General features: G+C 39.0%; 1 protein-coding gene across 4 annotated transcripts in view; it reads left to right on the top strand.

Moving 5' to 3' along the window:
* Positions 1-16449, top strand: part of TNPO3 (transportin 3) — a 104578-nt gene that overhangs the window by 67327 nt on the left and 20802 nt on the right. For all 4 annotated transcript variants that reach the window (XM_003813495.7, XM_055114854.2, XM_055114855.2 and 1 more), the window contains 7 exons: positions 1700-1839; positions 4881-5072; positions 7542-7633; positions 9450-9526; positions 11726-11786; positions 12633-12773; positions 15829-15945. In XM_003813495.7, the coding sequence (XP_003813543.1) occupies positions 1700-1839; positions 4881-5072; positions 7542-7633; positions 9450-9526; positions 11726-11786; positions 12633-12773; positions 15829-15945 (820 nt within the window). The remainder of the gene's footprint in view (positions 1-1699; positions 1840-4880; positions 5073-7541; positions 7634-9449; positions 9527-11725; positions 11787-12632; positions 12774-15828; positions 15946-16449) is intronic.

Genomic DNA, 16449 nt, shown 5'->3' with positions numbered 1-16449 from the left:
CTAGAGTTGAAATTATTTTATTCTTGATGCTAGGAATAGAATGCTGATTTATTTTTCCAACTGAGGCTCCCTTGTGAAAGTTGGTATGGTAAAGAATTTGTTAGACTGTTTAATTGTTGGTACTTGCTTAAAAGCAATTGAATAGACACTAATTTGGGTTTCCTGCTTTTGTGACCTTGGGTAAGTTATTCTTACAAAATTAATTACATTGTTTCAGAGAGGCAAGGCATAGGCACCTTTTCACCTAAAAGAGCCAGATCTAAAGGGCAATTACTGTTTTTGTTATTGCCATTGAAAAATTTCAAATTATTCAAATTTTACTTCTAATTCCATAGAAATTCTATTTATGACACGAAGCCCTAGAGACAAAATTTACTTTGTGCCATGAGTATATAAATCGATGTTAATATCTGCCACGCTGAATTGTGACCTGATACCTGCAGTCAAGCTCTGTATTCAGTCTTGATTGGAGAGATGGTTAAGGCAGATATTTATAAAAAGCACAATGCTTCTTTCTTAGCTGCCTTTCAGGGCCTCGTCAGTGGCATATTGTTTCTAATCCAGTAAATATTCAAGGAGGTCGAATAGGTTTATTTTTCTCTGTTAAGAAGTCCTGGTCCTTAATTATGTACCACACTATTTGCTCTTAAACCAATTTTGGTGTCATTTTGAACCTTCTGTGACAAGTCTGAAGATTATTAAAATCATTAATGTTCTAACTAATATGTCTTGGTTTGAAAAATGATGGCTAGATAGTCTTCGTTAATTGACTTAGTGTCCCTAGGAAACATAAGGCATAAATGAGAGATTCGATTTTTTTTTTGTTTATATGCATTTCAAGCCAACTGCATGATTATAATTTTTTAGTGCATATAAAAGGACTTAATAGACTAGTTTATTAGCAGAGGGTGGTCTTGCTGTAATCCAGGATATTATTTACATTTTAAACATCTTTCATTTCTGGATTAAGTTCTGCCACTTTAGGGGTATCCTCCACTCTACTCAAAAGGCCTTTAGCCAGTATATTTTGTGGGGGACAGAGGGAGGAGAGGGAACAGATAAACTCATGGAGCTATGGAAAGTGTTTGGTTAACTTTAATTTTCCCTCCTGTTCCAAATCGGGGCAACTTAATCTATTCCTGCAGCTTATTTTCTTGTTCTTTCAATTAGTGAGCTGCCTACCCATACTTACCTGTTCTTAAAGTTTCCAATATCCAGCTATAAGAAATCTTTTGGAGCAAAACAACAGAGAATGGTCTATGAGAATTATTCATTCATCTGTTTAGCCATTCAGCAATATTTATTGAGTGCCCACTATGTGCCAGGCACTGTTCTAGGTGCTGCAGCTATAGGACTAAATAAAATAGATTCTTTAGAAGAAGGCATTCATCCACAGTAAATGTCTGCCTCTCCAATTTAAAGAGCCTGCATTTGATAGCTTGATGTGTCTGTAGGCACTTTACTGGCATTCAGAAGATTAAGGAGCAGTATGCTTTTCCTGAAACAATATCTTTCATTTCTATCTTTTCCTCTTTTTTGAGGATTTGAAAATCTTTCATAACAAATACCAAGTACTTTTATCTTAATGGTTGTTTAGAAAGATGCCCTTTAGCAATGCTGTGTGTCATCACAGCCTGTTATTTGGCCAGAATATAACCTCTGAAATCAGTAACTGTGAGTACTTACTGCCTGTACTCAGGGAAAACAATCCAACACTTGTGGAAGTCCTAGAAGGAGTTGTCCGCCTCCCGGAGACCGTACATACGGCTGTGCGATACACCAGCATTGAATTGGTTGGAGAGATGAGTGAAGTCGTTGATCGAAATCCTCAGTTCCTTGGTATGTGTAATCTCTCTCCTCTGCCACTTCTAACTTGTCATTTTTCTGATTTTTCTTCTCATCTCTTACTTTTGCATGTGTTTTCCTTTCTGTTTTTTTAACACGGAGTGTTTATAGAAACTGAGAGTAAACAATATGTTGTAAGTTAGTGCTTATTTGATATAACATTTATAATCTGATCTGGGAGAAGGACCTTTGAAAGATTAGATCTACAGATAGGGAAACAGTGAACAATTTGCTTCTAGTACTTTGTTTAAGCATGAACATTTCTATCTCTGTTAGTCTTTGGCATATGCTTGAGCTAATCAGAATCTCTTACAGTTTTAACATACTAGAAGCTACTCAAGGACCAAAGCAAAGGAGATAATTTTTCACTTGTAATACACGCTCCATTTAAAAACCAAGAATTATTCAAAACTAAATAACTGCAAATTAAAATGAAGACTGTTATATAACCTCTGGGTGTCCTTATTGACTTGAAAAAATAACTAAAGATCCTAACAACTTTAGAATTGAAGGTAAAGTTAGAAATGATTTATTCTAACCTCCTCTTTTTATAGACAAGGAAACTGAGGCCCAAAGAGACGAAATGACTTTTCCAGGGTAATATATATCAAGCCCTGACATTTAAGGGGGATACATTCTGAGAATTTTAGGAATACCAAAATTTGTGATTAGTATTATATCATTAAGTTTGATGTGTTTCCTGTGTATATCTTTATTATCGCCTTTTTACTTGATTTTATTTTATACATCTGTTTTTAGTGACTGAAACACATGCTAAAAAGAGTGAATGTGTTCTTCGTTTCTATACACTGAGCTGCTTTCTAAGTTCAACGTACTATTTCTTTTTTTTGTTGTTTTTGTTTTTGTTTTTTGTTGTTTTGAGATGGAGTCTCGCTCTGTTGCCCAGGCTGAAATGCAGTGGCCTGATCTCAGCTCACTGCAACCTCCACCTCCCAGGTTCAAGTGATTCTCCTGCCTCAGCCTCCCAAGTAGCTGGGATTACAAGTGCGTGCCACCATGCCCACTATTTTTGTATTTTTAGTGGAGACAGGGTTTCGCTATGTTGGGCAGGCTGGTCTCGAACTCCTGACCACAAGTAATCTGCCCGCCTCAGCCTCCCAAAGTGCTAGGATTACAGGCGTGAGCCACCACGCCTGGCCCAACATACTATTTCCAAGTGATTTCAGTATGGCTGTTTTTTAGTTCTTAGATTTCTGCACTTTATCTGGCTCAACATTTGGCTTTCTTTTCTGAACCATTTTTCCACCAAGAAACATAGTAGATTTGTTTGTTTTAATACCTTCAGTTAATGTCCAGAAAGCAGCAAATCTAGGTTAACTTGCAGACTCTTATCAAAAGATTTATCATTCAGTGCCACCTTGCAGTATCTCATTCAGATTTGTGCCTCAGCAGTAGACAGATTGCTCTATGTTCATACTCAGAATAGTCAAAACCACAAATACCCAATTTGGGAATCACAGAAGTCTACATTATTAGAGTTGCTTGGGCTAGGTTCTAGATTCTAGGTCTTTTGATTCCTAGACTAAACAGGGTGGGGTTTTGGTTTTGTTTTTTTCTTTTTGGTGGAGGTAGGCAGATTGTGCTGAGTTTGGGCATTGTATTGATCATTAGACTAGAAATGGACATAATGGTTTTAAATGGGCTTTAAGACATTATTATTGGCCAGGCATGGTGGCTCACACGTGCAATCCCAGCACTTTGGGAGGCTGAGGCGAGAGGATCATCTGAGTTCAAGAGTTCGAGACCAACCTGGCCAACAGGCGAAACCACTTCTCTACTAAAAATACAGGAAAATTAGCTGGGCTTGGTGGCGCATGCCTGTAATCCCAGCTAGTTGGGAGGCTGAGGCAGGGAGAATCACTTGAACCCGGGAGGCGGAGTTTGCAGTGAGCCGAGATTGCGCCACTACACTCCAGCCTGGGTGACTGAGCGAGACTCCATCTCAAAGAAAAAGAAAAAAAAAGATGTTATTATTTTGATTCTTTCCACTTTTTCACAGTTTGCTACAAGGTCAATATAAAGTACTCACAATGACCTTTAACAACACATGGTTTTTTGCCCAGTCATGGTGGCTTACAGTGGTAACCCCAGCACTTTGGGAGGCTGAGGTAGGCGTATCACTTGAGGCCAGGAGTTTGAGACCAGCCTGGCCAATGTGGTGAAACAATCGTCTCTACTAAAAATACAAAAATTAGCTGGGCTTGACGCATGCCTGTAGTCCCAACTACTCAGGAGGCTAAGGCAGGATAATTGCTTGAACCTGCGAGATGGAGGTTGCAGTGAGCTGAGATCGTGCCACTGTACTCCAGCCTGTGGGACAGAGTGAGGCTCCGTCCCCAAAAACAGTATATGGTTTTTCTAAGTTTTTTTTCCTATAGAAAAAAAATCTGATTTTTATAAAAGAAGATAAAAAGATGAGTAGAATTAGCTCTATAGAAATTCAACTTTATGATAAACTTTCTTGGAGCACTTACATTTGGTAAAATTAAAACATAGTGAATTAATTCATCTAGAAGTGCTAAAGATTCATCTGCCTATTTTTAAGGCCTTTTGTAACTAGAAAGAAGCAAGTATAAAAGTTTCAGCTTTAGACAACTATCCTTGTCCTGATTCATATAGGCTGTTTTACCAAGTAATTCATCCCTTGGTATAATTGTAACTCCCTGAGCTTTGCATTCTTTCTTACATTGCCATATTTTTAATACCTGGATTGCCATATATGCTCTTAAGTCAATGGTTTACAAACTGCTTTGTGAATCCCTGGGAGTTAACGTTGACTGCCCTGAGGGAAGAAATGGAAGATGAAATAGATGGGTCTCAGGGCCTGTTGACAATATGTAAGTGAGATCAGCTCTATTTTTATGTGTTTTATTTATCGTGGTTCTGAACACATTTCACTTTTTAAAAGGGTTCTTTTGCTTTAAAAAAAGAAAAGCAAGTATACCTCTGTTTTAATAAACTAGAAGTTTTCCTTTAGTTTCAGATATGTAATCTCTGCTTGGCTTTCTTCTTAGACCCTGTGTTGGGCTATTTGATGAAAGGCCTGTGTGAAAAGCCCCTGGCTTCTGCTGCAGCCAAAGCCATTCATAACATTTGCTCTGTCTGCCGAGATCACATGGCTCAGCACTTTAATGGACTCCTGGAGATTGCCCGCTCCCTCGATTCCTTCCTGTTGTCTCCAGAAGCTGCTGTGGGCTTGCTAAAAGGTATTTACTTGATGTTAACCACTAATAGTCACCTCAAAGCCACTACTTGGGGTAATCTTACATCTGTCATATCCCAGTTTTTCCGTTGCAATGTACTTAGTGTTTAAGAATTTATAAGATGAGGAAGATGGCTTTTCCACTAGAGGGGATAGTGTTCACTATATGTACATGCATTCTTTTCTTGGATTATCTTAAGCCTATATAATTAATTAATACTACTTGCAGTATATATAGCACCGACCTAGATTTGGGTAGAGACAACATATTCAAACTAAACACGGCTGCTTTTTAAGTTGGAAGAATAAAAAGGGAGACCAAAGAAGCATTGCCATACCAAAGAGGTAAGTGGGAGTTGAAAGGTAGTATACATGGATCAGTGCCATGAGTAGAAGTCAGGGGTCCTGGTCTCTTAGCAGCCTTTAACCATTACTGATCAGCTTATACTGAGTGATTGTCTATCCAGAGGCAAACAGCCATTGTGATGAGGCTCGGACTTAATAGAAGAACTAGAGATATTAAGGCTAGAGGAAAAGACTTAGAACAGCCTTTAAGCATGGTAGCTATTTTTAAATATTTGAAAGATGGTCTTATAAAAGAAGGATCATATTTATTTTATGAGTAGTCACTTGTCAGCCATTTATAGGGAAGCATATACTGGCTCTAGGAAGAAAACACTTAACCATACTTTCTGAACACAGATTGGGGTGCCCTGTGAGGTAATGAAATTCTTATCACTGGTAAATCAGAGAGATTGAGGTATATTAAAGGATTGGGTAAAATAACCTGTGTGATATCTTCTAAGCCTCTGTGACTTGTTAAACAATTAGCCTTGGCAAGAGTGGATGGCTTATTTGTGAATTCTGTCCTTTGTTATTCATATGACCAGATTCCTTACCAGCTAGTGTGACTGTGCTTTTTTATATCAGATTTTCTTTTTGTACCTTGGGTTTTTGTTGTTTCCCTTCATAGGCACAGATAAATCAGAGTCAAATATTCTTGTCATTTTCTAGTGGAATTTATTAACCTTGATATTGAAGTGAGGTCTAACCTGTAGTACAATGTGGCCTCCCAATTTTCAGTGGTATCTAATAGATGTAGAAAATGGTTTTCAATTTTTATTTATTTATTTATTTTAGAGACAGGGTCTCGCTTGTTGCCAAGCTGGGATGCAGTGGCATGATCATAGCTCACTGTAACCTTGAAGCCCTAAACTCAAGTGACCCTCGTGTCTCAGCTTCCCAAGTGGCAAGGACTACAGGTGCACACCACTATGCTTAGCTGATTTTTAAAATTTTTAATAGAGACAGGGTCTTGCTATATAGCCCAGGCTGGTCTTGAACTCATGGCTTCAAGTGATCCTCCTGCCTTGGCCTCCCAAAGTGCTGAGATACCAGGCATGAGCCACCACGCCTGGCTGAAAACTTTTTAAAGTAACATACTTTTCTATAGGAATTAATTAAAAGGAAAATCATGCTGAAATTAGGCTTTTCCCTCCTAGTTTTAAAGAAAAGTCTAACTCATCTATGGCTTATAGATGGCCAAGAAGATTCACTCTGTTTTTTTAATTCAAATTTGAAGGTTTAGGGATAAATTACTGTTCTGTTGAATGAAACTTCAGGAAATGAAAACATTTATATTCAAGGTGTTTTTTGACCTAGAAGGGACCTAGGCTAATATGTAATCCTTTGGATTTGGGGAAGGTGTTTCAGCAGTTGGTGGGGTTAGAATGGGGATTGCAGCAAGAGGGAGGCTGAGTAGGAAGGGTCTGGACCTTCTGTCTCCACTTGAACCTAACTGCCTCTTTTGGTTTTTCTTTTTAACCTATTTTATTGGAGTTCTAAGTCAAGATTTGTTTAGGAGGGAAAAAGAAGGGGGTAGGAGGCTTTTGTAACTATTTTTTTTAAAATGAAAGAAAGGCAAATTTAACTGTTACTTTGCTGTTCAAGTCACTTATTTCATAAAGAAACTGAAGCCCAAAGAAAATGTCTCTTTTAACCTCACAGAGAGTGTTATGGTGTAAGAGTGAAATCTCTAATTTCAGCCCATTCTTCTAAAAGCATTATGTCAGAATTTCTCTTGTGATAAGAATTGCTGGAAGTATTTATCAAAAATAAAGACTCTCTTTGACCCACTAAATCAGAATCTCTGGGAAGTCTGAGAAACATTACACTATGGTATACATTTTAAAATAGCTTTGCCATTGGCTTTGTGAAGGAGATTTTAAAAGTCTTTGACAAATATCAACTTCAGTTGTAAGTGTTAATCAGTCTTAGCCTTCTGAGCCCAATAAAGAATAAAGAAAAAAAACTGTAAATAACAAAGTGTTGTCATTTTAAAAAACAATGCTGATCTTTTTAAAAGAATGGAACCAAACCAGTTCGCTTTTTCTGGTCACTCATATGATGTAGTCCAGTTAAGTTACCTCAATTCAGCGTTTATTTTTCATTTGTATCTTCCTTTGTTTTTCAGGGACAGCACTTGTCCTAGCCCGATTACCTTTGGATAAGATTACCGAATGTCTTAGTGAACTATGTTCTGTTCAGGTTATGGCATTGAAAAAGGTAAGTCCAATTAAGGAAGATGTGAAACAAATATAAGATGTTTACATGTTAAAAATGAAAAGATGAAATTACTTATTTACAGATCTTTTGTCTACCTAGAAAATCCAAGAAAATGCACTAAGAATTTATTAAAATTAATGTAATCAAAGTAGCTGCATACAATAAATATTTCAGAATTAATAGATTCTCATTATATCAGTGTTAACAGAAAAACCAAATTTTATAAAATGTTTTAAAGAGGTTTGTCCTGAGCCAGTATGAGTGACCACAGCCCAGGGAAACCCAGTCTCGAGGAGTTCTGAGAAAGTGTGCTTGAGGTGGTGGGATTATGGTTTGGTTTTATACACTTCAGGGATGTAGGAGTTACAGGCAAATACATAAATCAAAATATGGAAGGTATACATTGGTTTAGTCTAAAAAGATGGGCTGTCTTGAAGTGGGGGCTTACAAGTCATAAGTGGATTCAGAGATTCTTTAATCTGCAGTTGGTTAAAGGAACAAAAAGCTTGGAGCTAGCAGAAAGGAATGTTTAGGTTGCTATGTCAGGGTCAGCCATAACTCTGACAGTTTAATAAGATTGATGGGCTATAGATGTGACTTAACTCTTGCCTTCTGTGGCCTCAGATCTTGTTTATAATTTGGTAAAGGAGTCTTTGATCAGCCGGGTGTCGTGGCTCATGCCAGTAATCCCAGCATTTTGGAGGCCTAGACAGGTGGATCATTTGAGGTCCGGAGTTAGAGTCTGACCAACCTGGTGAAACCCTGGTCTCTACTAAAAATACAAAAAATTAGCCAGGTGTGGTGACGCACACTTGTAATCTCGGCTACTCGGGAGGCTGAGGCGGGAGAATCACTTGAACCTGGGAGGCGGAAGTTGCACTGAACCGAAATCGCGCCATTGTACTCCATCCTGGGTGGCAGAGCAAGACTCCACCTCAAAAAAAGAAAAAAAAGTCTTTGATTGGTCTTATGATCTCCATTTAACATTAATGCTGGCCACTTGCACCTAAACTCCGAAAGATAGGGAGTATAACAAAACATATCTGACCTCCCTTCCCATCATGGCTGAGAGCTCCGTTTTTAAGGTTTCTCTGGGGTCCCCATGGCAACAGGAGGGGCCTGTTCAGTTGGTGGGAGACTTAGGATTTTATTTTTAGTTTACATTGGTAATCATCAGTTAGAAAATGTAATGAGAAAAGAATTCATTCAAGTTAGCAATCAACGCCTGAACCTACCATGTTTCCTTAAAGGAAATTTTAAAGATGTCAACTCTTCTCCAGTTACATTTATAGTGCAATAACTTTAGACATACCAATGGGATTTTTAGAACTTGATAAAATAATTCTGTAGTTCATCTCTGATGATTTACTAATGGGAGTATCTAAGAAATTTTAGGAAAGAAGAGTAAGAGACAATTTGCTTAAAATATGTTACAAAGCTATAATAATTTTAAAGCCTTATAAAGCTAAATATATAATCTTTTACATATTGTATAACATAACATATATACAATCTATATTACGTAATATGTAATAATAATAATTAAAGTAAATGGGAAAAAAATCAAATGATACTGTTTTCTACTCCTCAGTAATCAGACAGTAAAATGTAGCAATATGTAGTCTTGGCCAGGATGCAATAAGATGGAGGAAAATAATTTGACAATATAAATTAAAATTTGCACCATTTGAGTAACTTTTAGGACTTTATATAAGGAAATAAGCAGAGATTGAGACAAAGGTTGATATATGTTGCAGTGTTGGCTGTAGATTTGTACATGTGACAATTGGGTGTTAATGTCCTTTTGTCTCTTCAGCTGTTGTCTCAAGAGCCCAGCAATGGCATATCCTCAGATCCCACAGTGTTCTTAGATCGCCTTGCAGTGATATTTAGGTAAGAAAGGAGACTCTGGATGCCTTACTTGGGTTAAAGGCTCAAATGAAACCATTGTATATTGAAGTAAGCAAGTATTTTTTCCTCATACTTCCAAGTATCTCCCTATGTTTGGAGACTAATTAAGCCAGCTGTTACCTGAAGTTCTGGGGCAAAGGCAAATTCTAAGAATTCATTCCTGGTAGGTCTTTGTGTTAAAATACTCTTTAAAAAGTGGAAGGCCGGGAGCGATGGCTCACACCTGTAATCCCAGCACTTGGGAGGCCAAAGCAGACAGATTGCTTGAGCTCAGGAGTTTGACACCAGCCTGGGCAACGTGGCAAAACCCTGTCTCTACCAAAAATATAAAAAATTAGCTGGGTATGGTGGCATGGGCCTGTGGTCCCAGCTATTTGGGAGGCTGAGGTGGGAGGATCACTTGAGCCTGGGAAGCAGAGGTTGCAGTGAGCTAAGATCACGCCACTGCACTCTAGCTGGGGTGACAGAGTGAGAACCCCATCTCAAAAAAAAAAAGGACTCTTTAAAAATGGAATTCTTTTGGTCTCCAGTTCTGTGGAGACCAAAAGACCAAACTTTCACATATATCATCATTCCACATGCATCAGAATCACCTGGGCTTATCAAAACACAGATTGCTAGATCCCATCCCCTCAGTGTCCGATTCATTGGATCTTGGGTAGGACCTGAAAATTTGCATTTCTGATAATTCCCAGGTGATGCTGATGATTCTGCTTGCTAATCCAGAGACGATACTTTCAGAACCATCGCTATATATAGTGTATGGGTACAAAAATATAATGAAGTTTCTTCAGTGATCAGGTGAAATTAATGCATCTTTGAAGTGAAGAGGAGGAGCCTAATGATTAAAAAGGCATTTGAGTGACAGTTTTCAAAGAGTAATTCTTACTGAGTAACATAATTTATAATTTTTGGGACCCATGTATAACTGGAATGTTATAGTAATCATTGTGTAGAAGCCTATGTGGGATAAATATTTAAAAAGGTAATGTGTTACTAGTTATTGTCAACAGATATCTTTCTCTCAGTTGGTGCAATGTTTTCCTTTTATAATTAGGAGAGCCCTATTAACATGCCATTCTGAGAACCTATTAACAGTAACCCTTATTTCACAGTAAATGAAAGAAAATCTGAAATAGATGTAAATACTTGAATTAAAGTTAAATTTTTATTAAGTTGCTGTTGAGCTTTTTAAAACTAAAGAGTAGCTTTCCTTTAAAGTAGTTTGTAGTTAATTATGTGTGTTTTTTTTTCCTGCTTTTCTTCAAATTGTGAGCTATCGAACTAGACAGAGGAGTTGTATTTGACTGATTGTGGATAGTACATTGGATTCAAACTAGAACTACAACATCTTTGGACTACAGTTCCTATAGCTTTTAGTCTTTTAATGCAAGGAATGAAGCAATACTTGGTTTCTAGTAGTGGATTTAGACAACCTGTGTATTTTTTTTGTTAATTAGGAAGAAACTACATATTCAGGTTTTGTTTTGTTGTTGTTTTTGTTTGTTTGTTTTTGAGATGGAGTTTTACTTCATCCGCTTGTTGCCCAGGCCGGAGTACAATGGTGTGATCTCGGTTCACTGCAACCACTGCCTCCCACGTTCAAGTGATTCTTCTGCCTCAGCCTCCTAAGTAGCTGGGATTATAGGCATGTGCCACCACCAGCCTCCCAAGTAGCTGGGATTATAGGCATGCACCACCACCAGCCTCCCAAGTATCTGGGATTACAGGCATGCGCCACCACGCCCGGCTTATTTTTGTATTTTTAGTAGAGACGGGTTTTCACCATATTGGTCAGGCTGGTCTTGAACTCCTGGACTCAGGTGATCTACCCGCCTTGGCCTCCCAGAGTGCTGGGATTACAGGCGTGAGCCACCACACCCAGCCCATATTTGGGTTTATAAAGGGAAAAATGGAAAAGATAGCCATAGTGCCTCACAGCCCATCTACCCAAAGTTGGATTGAATTTGCGTGTTCTATTGGAAGTGACTTAAAGGTGGCCAAAAAATGATAGGATGATTTAAAGGATGTGCTTATAAAGGTGATGTAAGTAAATGACTTTATCATCTGGTTTTCTTTATTTGGTGAAAATGATACTAAGTAAGCAAGCAGGGATCAGGGCTCTGGGTCCTCAGTGAAATTGGTCTTTGTTCACTATTTTGGGCTGTTGTCTTTTCCCAGGCATACCAATCCCATTGTGGAAAATGGACAGACTCATCCGTGTCAGAAAGTCATACAGGAAGTAAGTGCTAATGGATGCTTGTGGAATCAAGGCTTGCTTCTTTTTTCCTTACAGGGCTTTGGGTAACTCACCTGAGAAGATACTGTCTTCCAAGTTCATAGGGAGATTCAGTTTGTTGATGTGGTTTCAATGAAATGAGGGACAGAGCCATCCAAATGTCTTTTATTTTAGATTTGATAACAAAACAGGCTGCAAGGGAATGCCTTGAAAGACCAGAGAAGTGGTAGAAAGAGATTCACTGTGTGACTCCTAGAGTTACTAGGAGGCCTGATCAATACCAGCAGAATATTTTTGACAAAGCTAGTGACTTCGTTTTCCTCAGTGATGACATACTTCCCCTCTACTTTTTTCACTGAAGGTTATGTGAGGATCAAAAGTCATGTTTTAAGAATTGCTTTTGAGACTTCAGAGGACAAATTACATCAACACTAAATAGTCTTAAGTGTCCAATGGTCTCAAATGATGCCATTTCCTTAACTCTAGTCCTTTTGTTCAAATTCTTCCACCTTCCAGGAACTATCTTTAAACATCTCTTCCTGTATAGCTCGTACCGATTCTTTTCATAGCCTTTCGGGAAGTCTGAAGTTTAGGAAATTGTGTATCTCTGTCTTTTAGCAAAGTTAGACGTGCTCTTCCAGTTCTAAAGAGGCACTGTTTTCTCTTGTTAAGTGATAGGGTTTTGTGGTGGGTAGTCTATTGAACCTGAGCATGCTGGCCATGTGTGTTCCTATACAGAAAGTTTTGTCCCAGTTATTTAAAAGCTAAATGAGGTGTTACCAACTTAGCAGTTTTTCAGGTCCTAGTTGTTGATTATTTCTTTCTTGTGCTCTTTTACTTTTGACCCAGATATGGCCAGTTTTATCCGAGACTCTAAATAAGCACCGAGCTGATAATCGGATTGTAGAGCGTTGTTGCAGGTGCCTGCGCTTTGCTGTTCGCTGTGTAGGCAAAGGATCTGCAGCACTGCTGCAGCCACTAGTCACACAGGTAAAGTTATCTGTTGCGGGGGGACGTGTTCCATGTACAGAATTTGAAATAGGCAGGGTGCGGTGGCTCACGTCTGTAATCCCAGCACTTTGGGAGGCCTATGCAGGTGGACCACCTGAGGTCAGGAGTTCAAGACCAGCCTGGCCAACATGGTGAAACCCTGTCTCTACTAAAAATACAAAAATTAGCCAGGCATGGTGGCGGGCACCTATAATCCTAGCTACTCGGGAGGCTGAGGCAGGAGAATCGCTTGAACCCAGGAGCTGCACTGCACTCCAGCCTGGGTGACAGAGCAAGACTCCATCTCAAAAAAAGAATTTGAAATAGGAGCCTTTAGAACAAAAACTTTGCTGATGAAATGAAACACTTTTGTATTTATTAACAAACTAAAAAAACACTTGAAAGAGATTAGTGCCTGTGATAGGTACATTGTCTATAAGGGAAACAGCCTAAAATCGCTTCTGTATAGTAGCTATAGCAGTATTCTAAGTAGCAACACAGTCCAGTGTGAAATTCTGTGAAGCGAATGACTTGGGCTCAGTACTTATATACTAATGGTAAGCATTTTTATATTGAGATCCTTGGGGAAAAAATGTAGCAAGTCAGACTTTGCTGTTTCTTTGCCCAAAGGGATTTTCTTCAATCTTGGCCACAGTTAGTTGTCCACAGAAGTCTCTTGTCAAAAAATAAATTTGACTCTTTTAGTCATTAAGATTGATATGTAATTATGATGGTATGACTCACTAAATGATGTTCTCTAAAATCATATTCTCATGTAAAACTGTATGAGATGCCTATGCCTAAGTCACTAAGTAATTGTGTTGATGTTAACCTTAAAGCAGGGCCAGGATGCCAGTGCCTAGGGCACAAGATTTAGGGACACAGCGCAAAGTGCCAATCCTGCATTTGCAGGACTCTGAGGTGCTTTCTGAAATTTTGTACCCATGCTGTGAGGAAAACAGTCACAGAGCTCCAGGCTAGAGTCATACCCCACCCAACCTGAAGTGACCATGCTCCACCTAGGGAGAGGAGAGCACCTAGGGTGCAGATTTTAAGGAGGTCCTGGCCTTAAGAATGAGTTCCCCCTGGCCACGCGCAGTGCCTCATGCCTGTAATCCCAGCACTTTGGGAGGCCGAGGTGGGTGGATCACGAGGTCAGGAGTTCAAGACCAGCCTGGCCAAGATGGTGAAACCCCATCTCTACTAAAAATACAAAAAATTAGCCGGGCGCAGTGGCAGGTGCCTGTAGTCCCAGCTATTCATGAGGCTGAGGAAGGAGAATCATTTGAACCCGGAGGGTGGAGGTTGCAGTGAGCTGAGATCGTGCCACTGCACTCCAGCCTGGGTGACAGAGTGAAACTCCATCTCAAAAAAAAAAAAAAGAAAAAAGAAAAAAAGAATGAGTTCCCCCTTAAATTCTGCATCATAGGTGCCCTCAACCACAGGCACAGGCATGTGGTGCAGTGTTGGTACTTGGATAACCTTGCCTCTCTGAATTGTAGATTTGATTAAAGGTTGTACAGGTAAATATTTCAACAGAATTTTAATTTTTAGTGATTTCTCTACTTTCACTATATGCTGAGCACAATAATGTATGTTCGCATTTAGGCGATTGCCACCTCTGGTCAAGTGTCCCCTTCAGTGCAATACATTCTGGGTCTACTACAACTTGATAGACTGCCCCTTTGCTGTTGGAGGATACCCTCATGACTTTGATACTGTTTTTTAATTCCTGCCTGTTAAGTATATGACTAACCCAATAGAGTAGGTAGCACTATTATATAGGAAGTGTGTTCTAGAGTCAGTACATGTGACAAAAATGAAAGTTATCCTTAAAAAATCCCTTAACTCAGGAGCCAGCAATTGATAGTCAGTGGCCTTGCCACCTATTTTTGTTTTTGTGTTTTTTTAAATGTTTTACTGAGCTATAGCCATAATTCATTTAAGTATTATCTATTGGTCATTTTTGTGCTACACTGGCAAACTTGAGTGGGCAGAAGACTGAATGGTGGATAAGATCTATACTTTTTACAAAGTAGCCCTTTAAGAAAATGTTTGGCAACCCTTGACTTAATCATTCCTTAGTAGAGCATATAATTTTGAGTTTACAACATGGAATGGATTCATAGCTCCCATCTCATGCTCATTCCATGGCATATGCCAATAGAAGAATTAAGTTACTGTATCCTTTCAGTCCCAAGTTCATAGAGTTGAATTTATGTAATAAGATCAATACATATGTACTGTGGTGGCATTTTAAATAGGTGAGTGTACAATTGTTTCTTAATTCTGGGAGGATAGTGGAGTAAAAATTCTAAACAAATCATTTAAGCGCATATCGTGGCCGGGCATGGTGGTGCACGCCTATAGTCCCAGCTGCTCGGGAGGCTGAGGTGGGAGGATCCCTTGAGCCTGGTAGGTTGAGGCCACAGTGAGCCAAGATCTCACCACTGCACTCCAGCCTGGGCAACAGAGCGAAACCCAGTCTCTTAAAAAAAATTAATAATGTGCATATTGTGTTAAAATTTTTGCTGTGTTGAAATCCAAATATCTTCATAGAAAACACTATTTTTTACTTAAAAGATAAAATAGGTTTAGGAGCAACTCAAAATTTAAACAATGCTTTCACTGTCTTCTCCAAGATGAAGGTGTTTGATACTGTTTTCCCAACTGTGGCTATATATCCTATTTAAAAATATGACTTATCTACAGTGCAAATGAGAGCAACTTTTACGTACTGGATGAAATATTCTGTGCTGGGGTTTTGCAAATAATCCATGAGTTCCCTGATAGCTTCTAGCTTTAAGTATTAGACAACTCTTATACAGCATTGTCTTGGGAAGATGAAAGGTCAAAGGGTTGGAAGAATAGAGAACCTGAAAATCATTGAGATATTGAGCCCTGTGTTTCACAAAATAGTGCTAAGAAGCTTTATACTATGTTGCCTTAAAGAGAAGAAGCCAATCTATCTCTGAATTTCTTCCTGGAGACAGCTTCATAAGTTGGTACTTTTTGAAGGACGAAGCATTGAACTAATTGTTTTTTCCCTCAACAGATGGTGAATGTGTACCACGTACATCAGCATTCCTGCTTCCTGTACCTTGGCAGTATCCTCGTGGATGAATATGGCATGGAAGAAGGCTGTCGGCAGGGACTGCTAGACATGCTCCAGGTATCTTTTCCATGAGGAGTGTAGACGCATCAGGCCTAGAGGGTCTGAAGGCCTAGCAGCGTATTCTTTACCATGTCTTTAATTCTGTTGCTTCTTTATGTTTTCCCCCAGGCATGTTGATTTCCTAATAACAGGGAGGTGGAAGCTTCCCAGTTGTTCTCTGAACAGGCCTGTTTGAGAGAATGAGAGACTGACCACATGAGTGTAATGATTATTACATGTTACTGCCTGGTTTATGCTCTTCCAGAGATAGGGTGTTTGGAGGGGGGAGGAGGTGAGAAAAATGAATCTCTAAGCTCAAGCATTATTGTATTTTTAACTTCTTGCCTGGAACAGCCAACTGACTAGTTTACTTAGCAGCAGGGAGGGTTTTAGAATTAATAATAGCATTGGAAACAGCTCCTCAGATACTGCTTTTCCCTCCCTTCCAGCCACAGAGGGGAATATTGAGTTGAAGAATGTTGTTTCTTTTCCCAAGATGTCTTTTCATTTAAAATTGATATT

Source organism: Pan paniscus, chromosome 6 (assembly GCF_029289425.2).
Source record: "Pan paniscus chromosome 6, NHGRI_mPanPan1-v2.0_pri, whole genome shotgun sequence".
Taxonomy (NCBI): domain Eukaryota; kingdom Metazoa; phylum Chordata; class Mammalia; order Primates; family Hominidae; genus Pan; species Pan paniscus.
The sequence above is the reverse complement of the archived record's forward strand: the minus strand, read 5'-3'. Positions and strand labels throughout refer to the sequence as shown.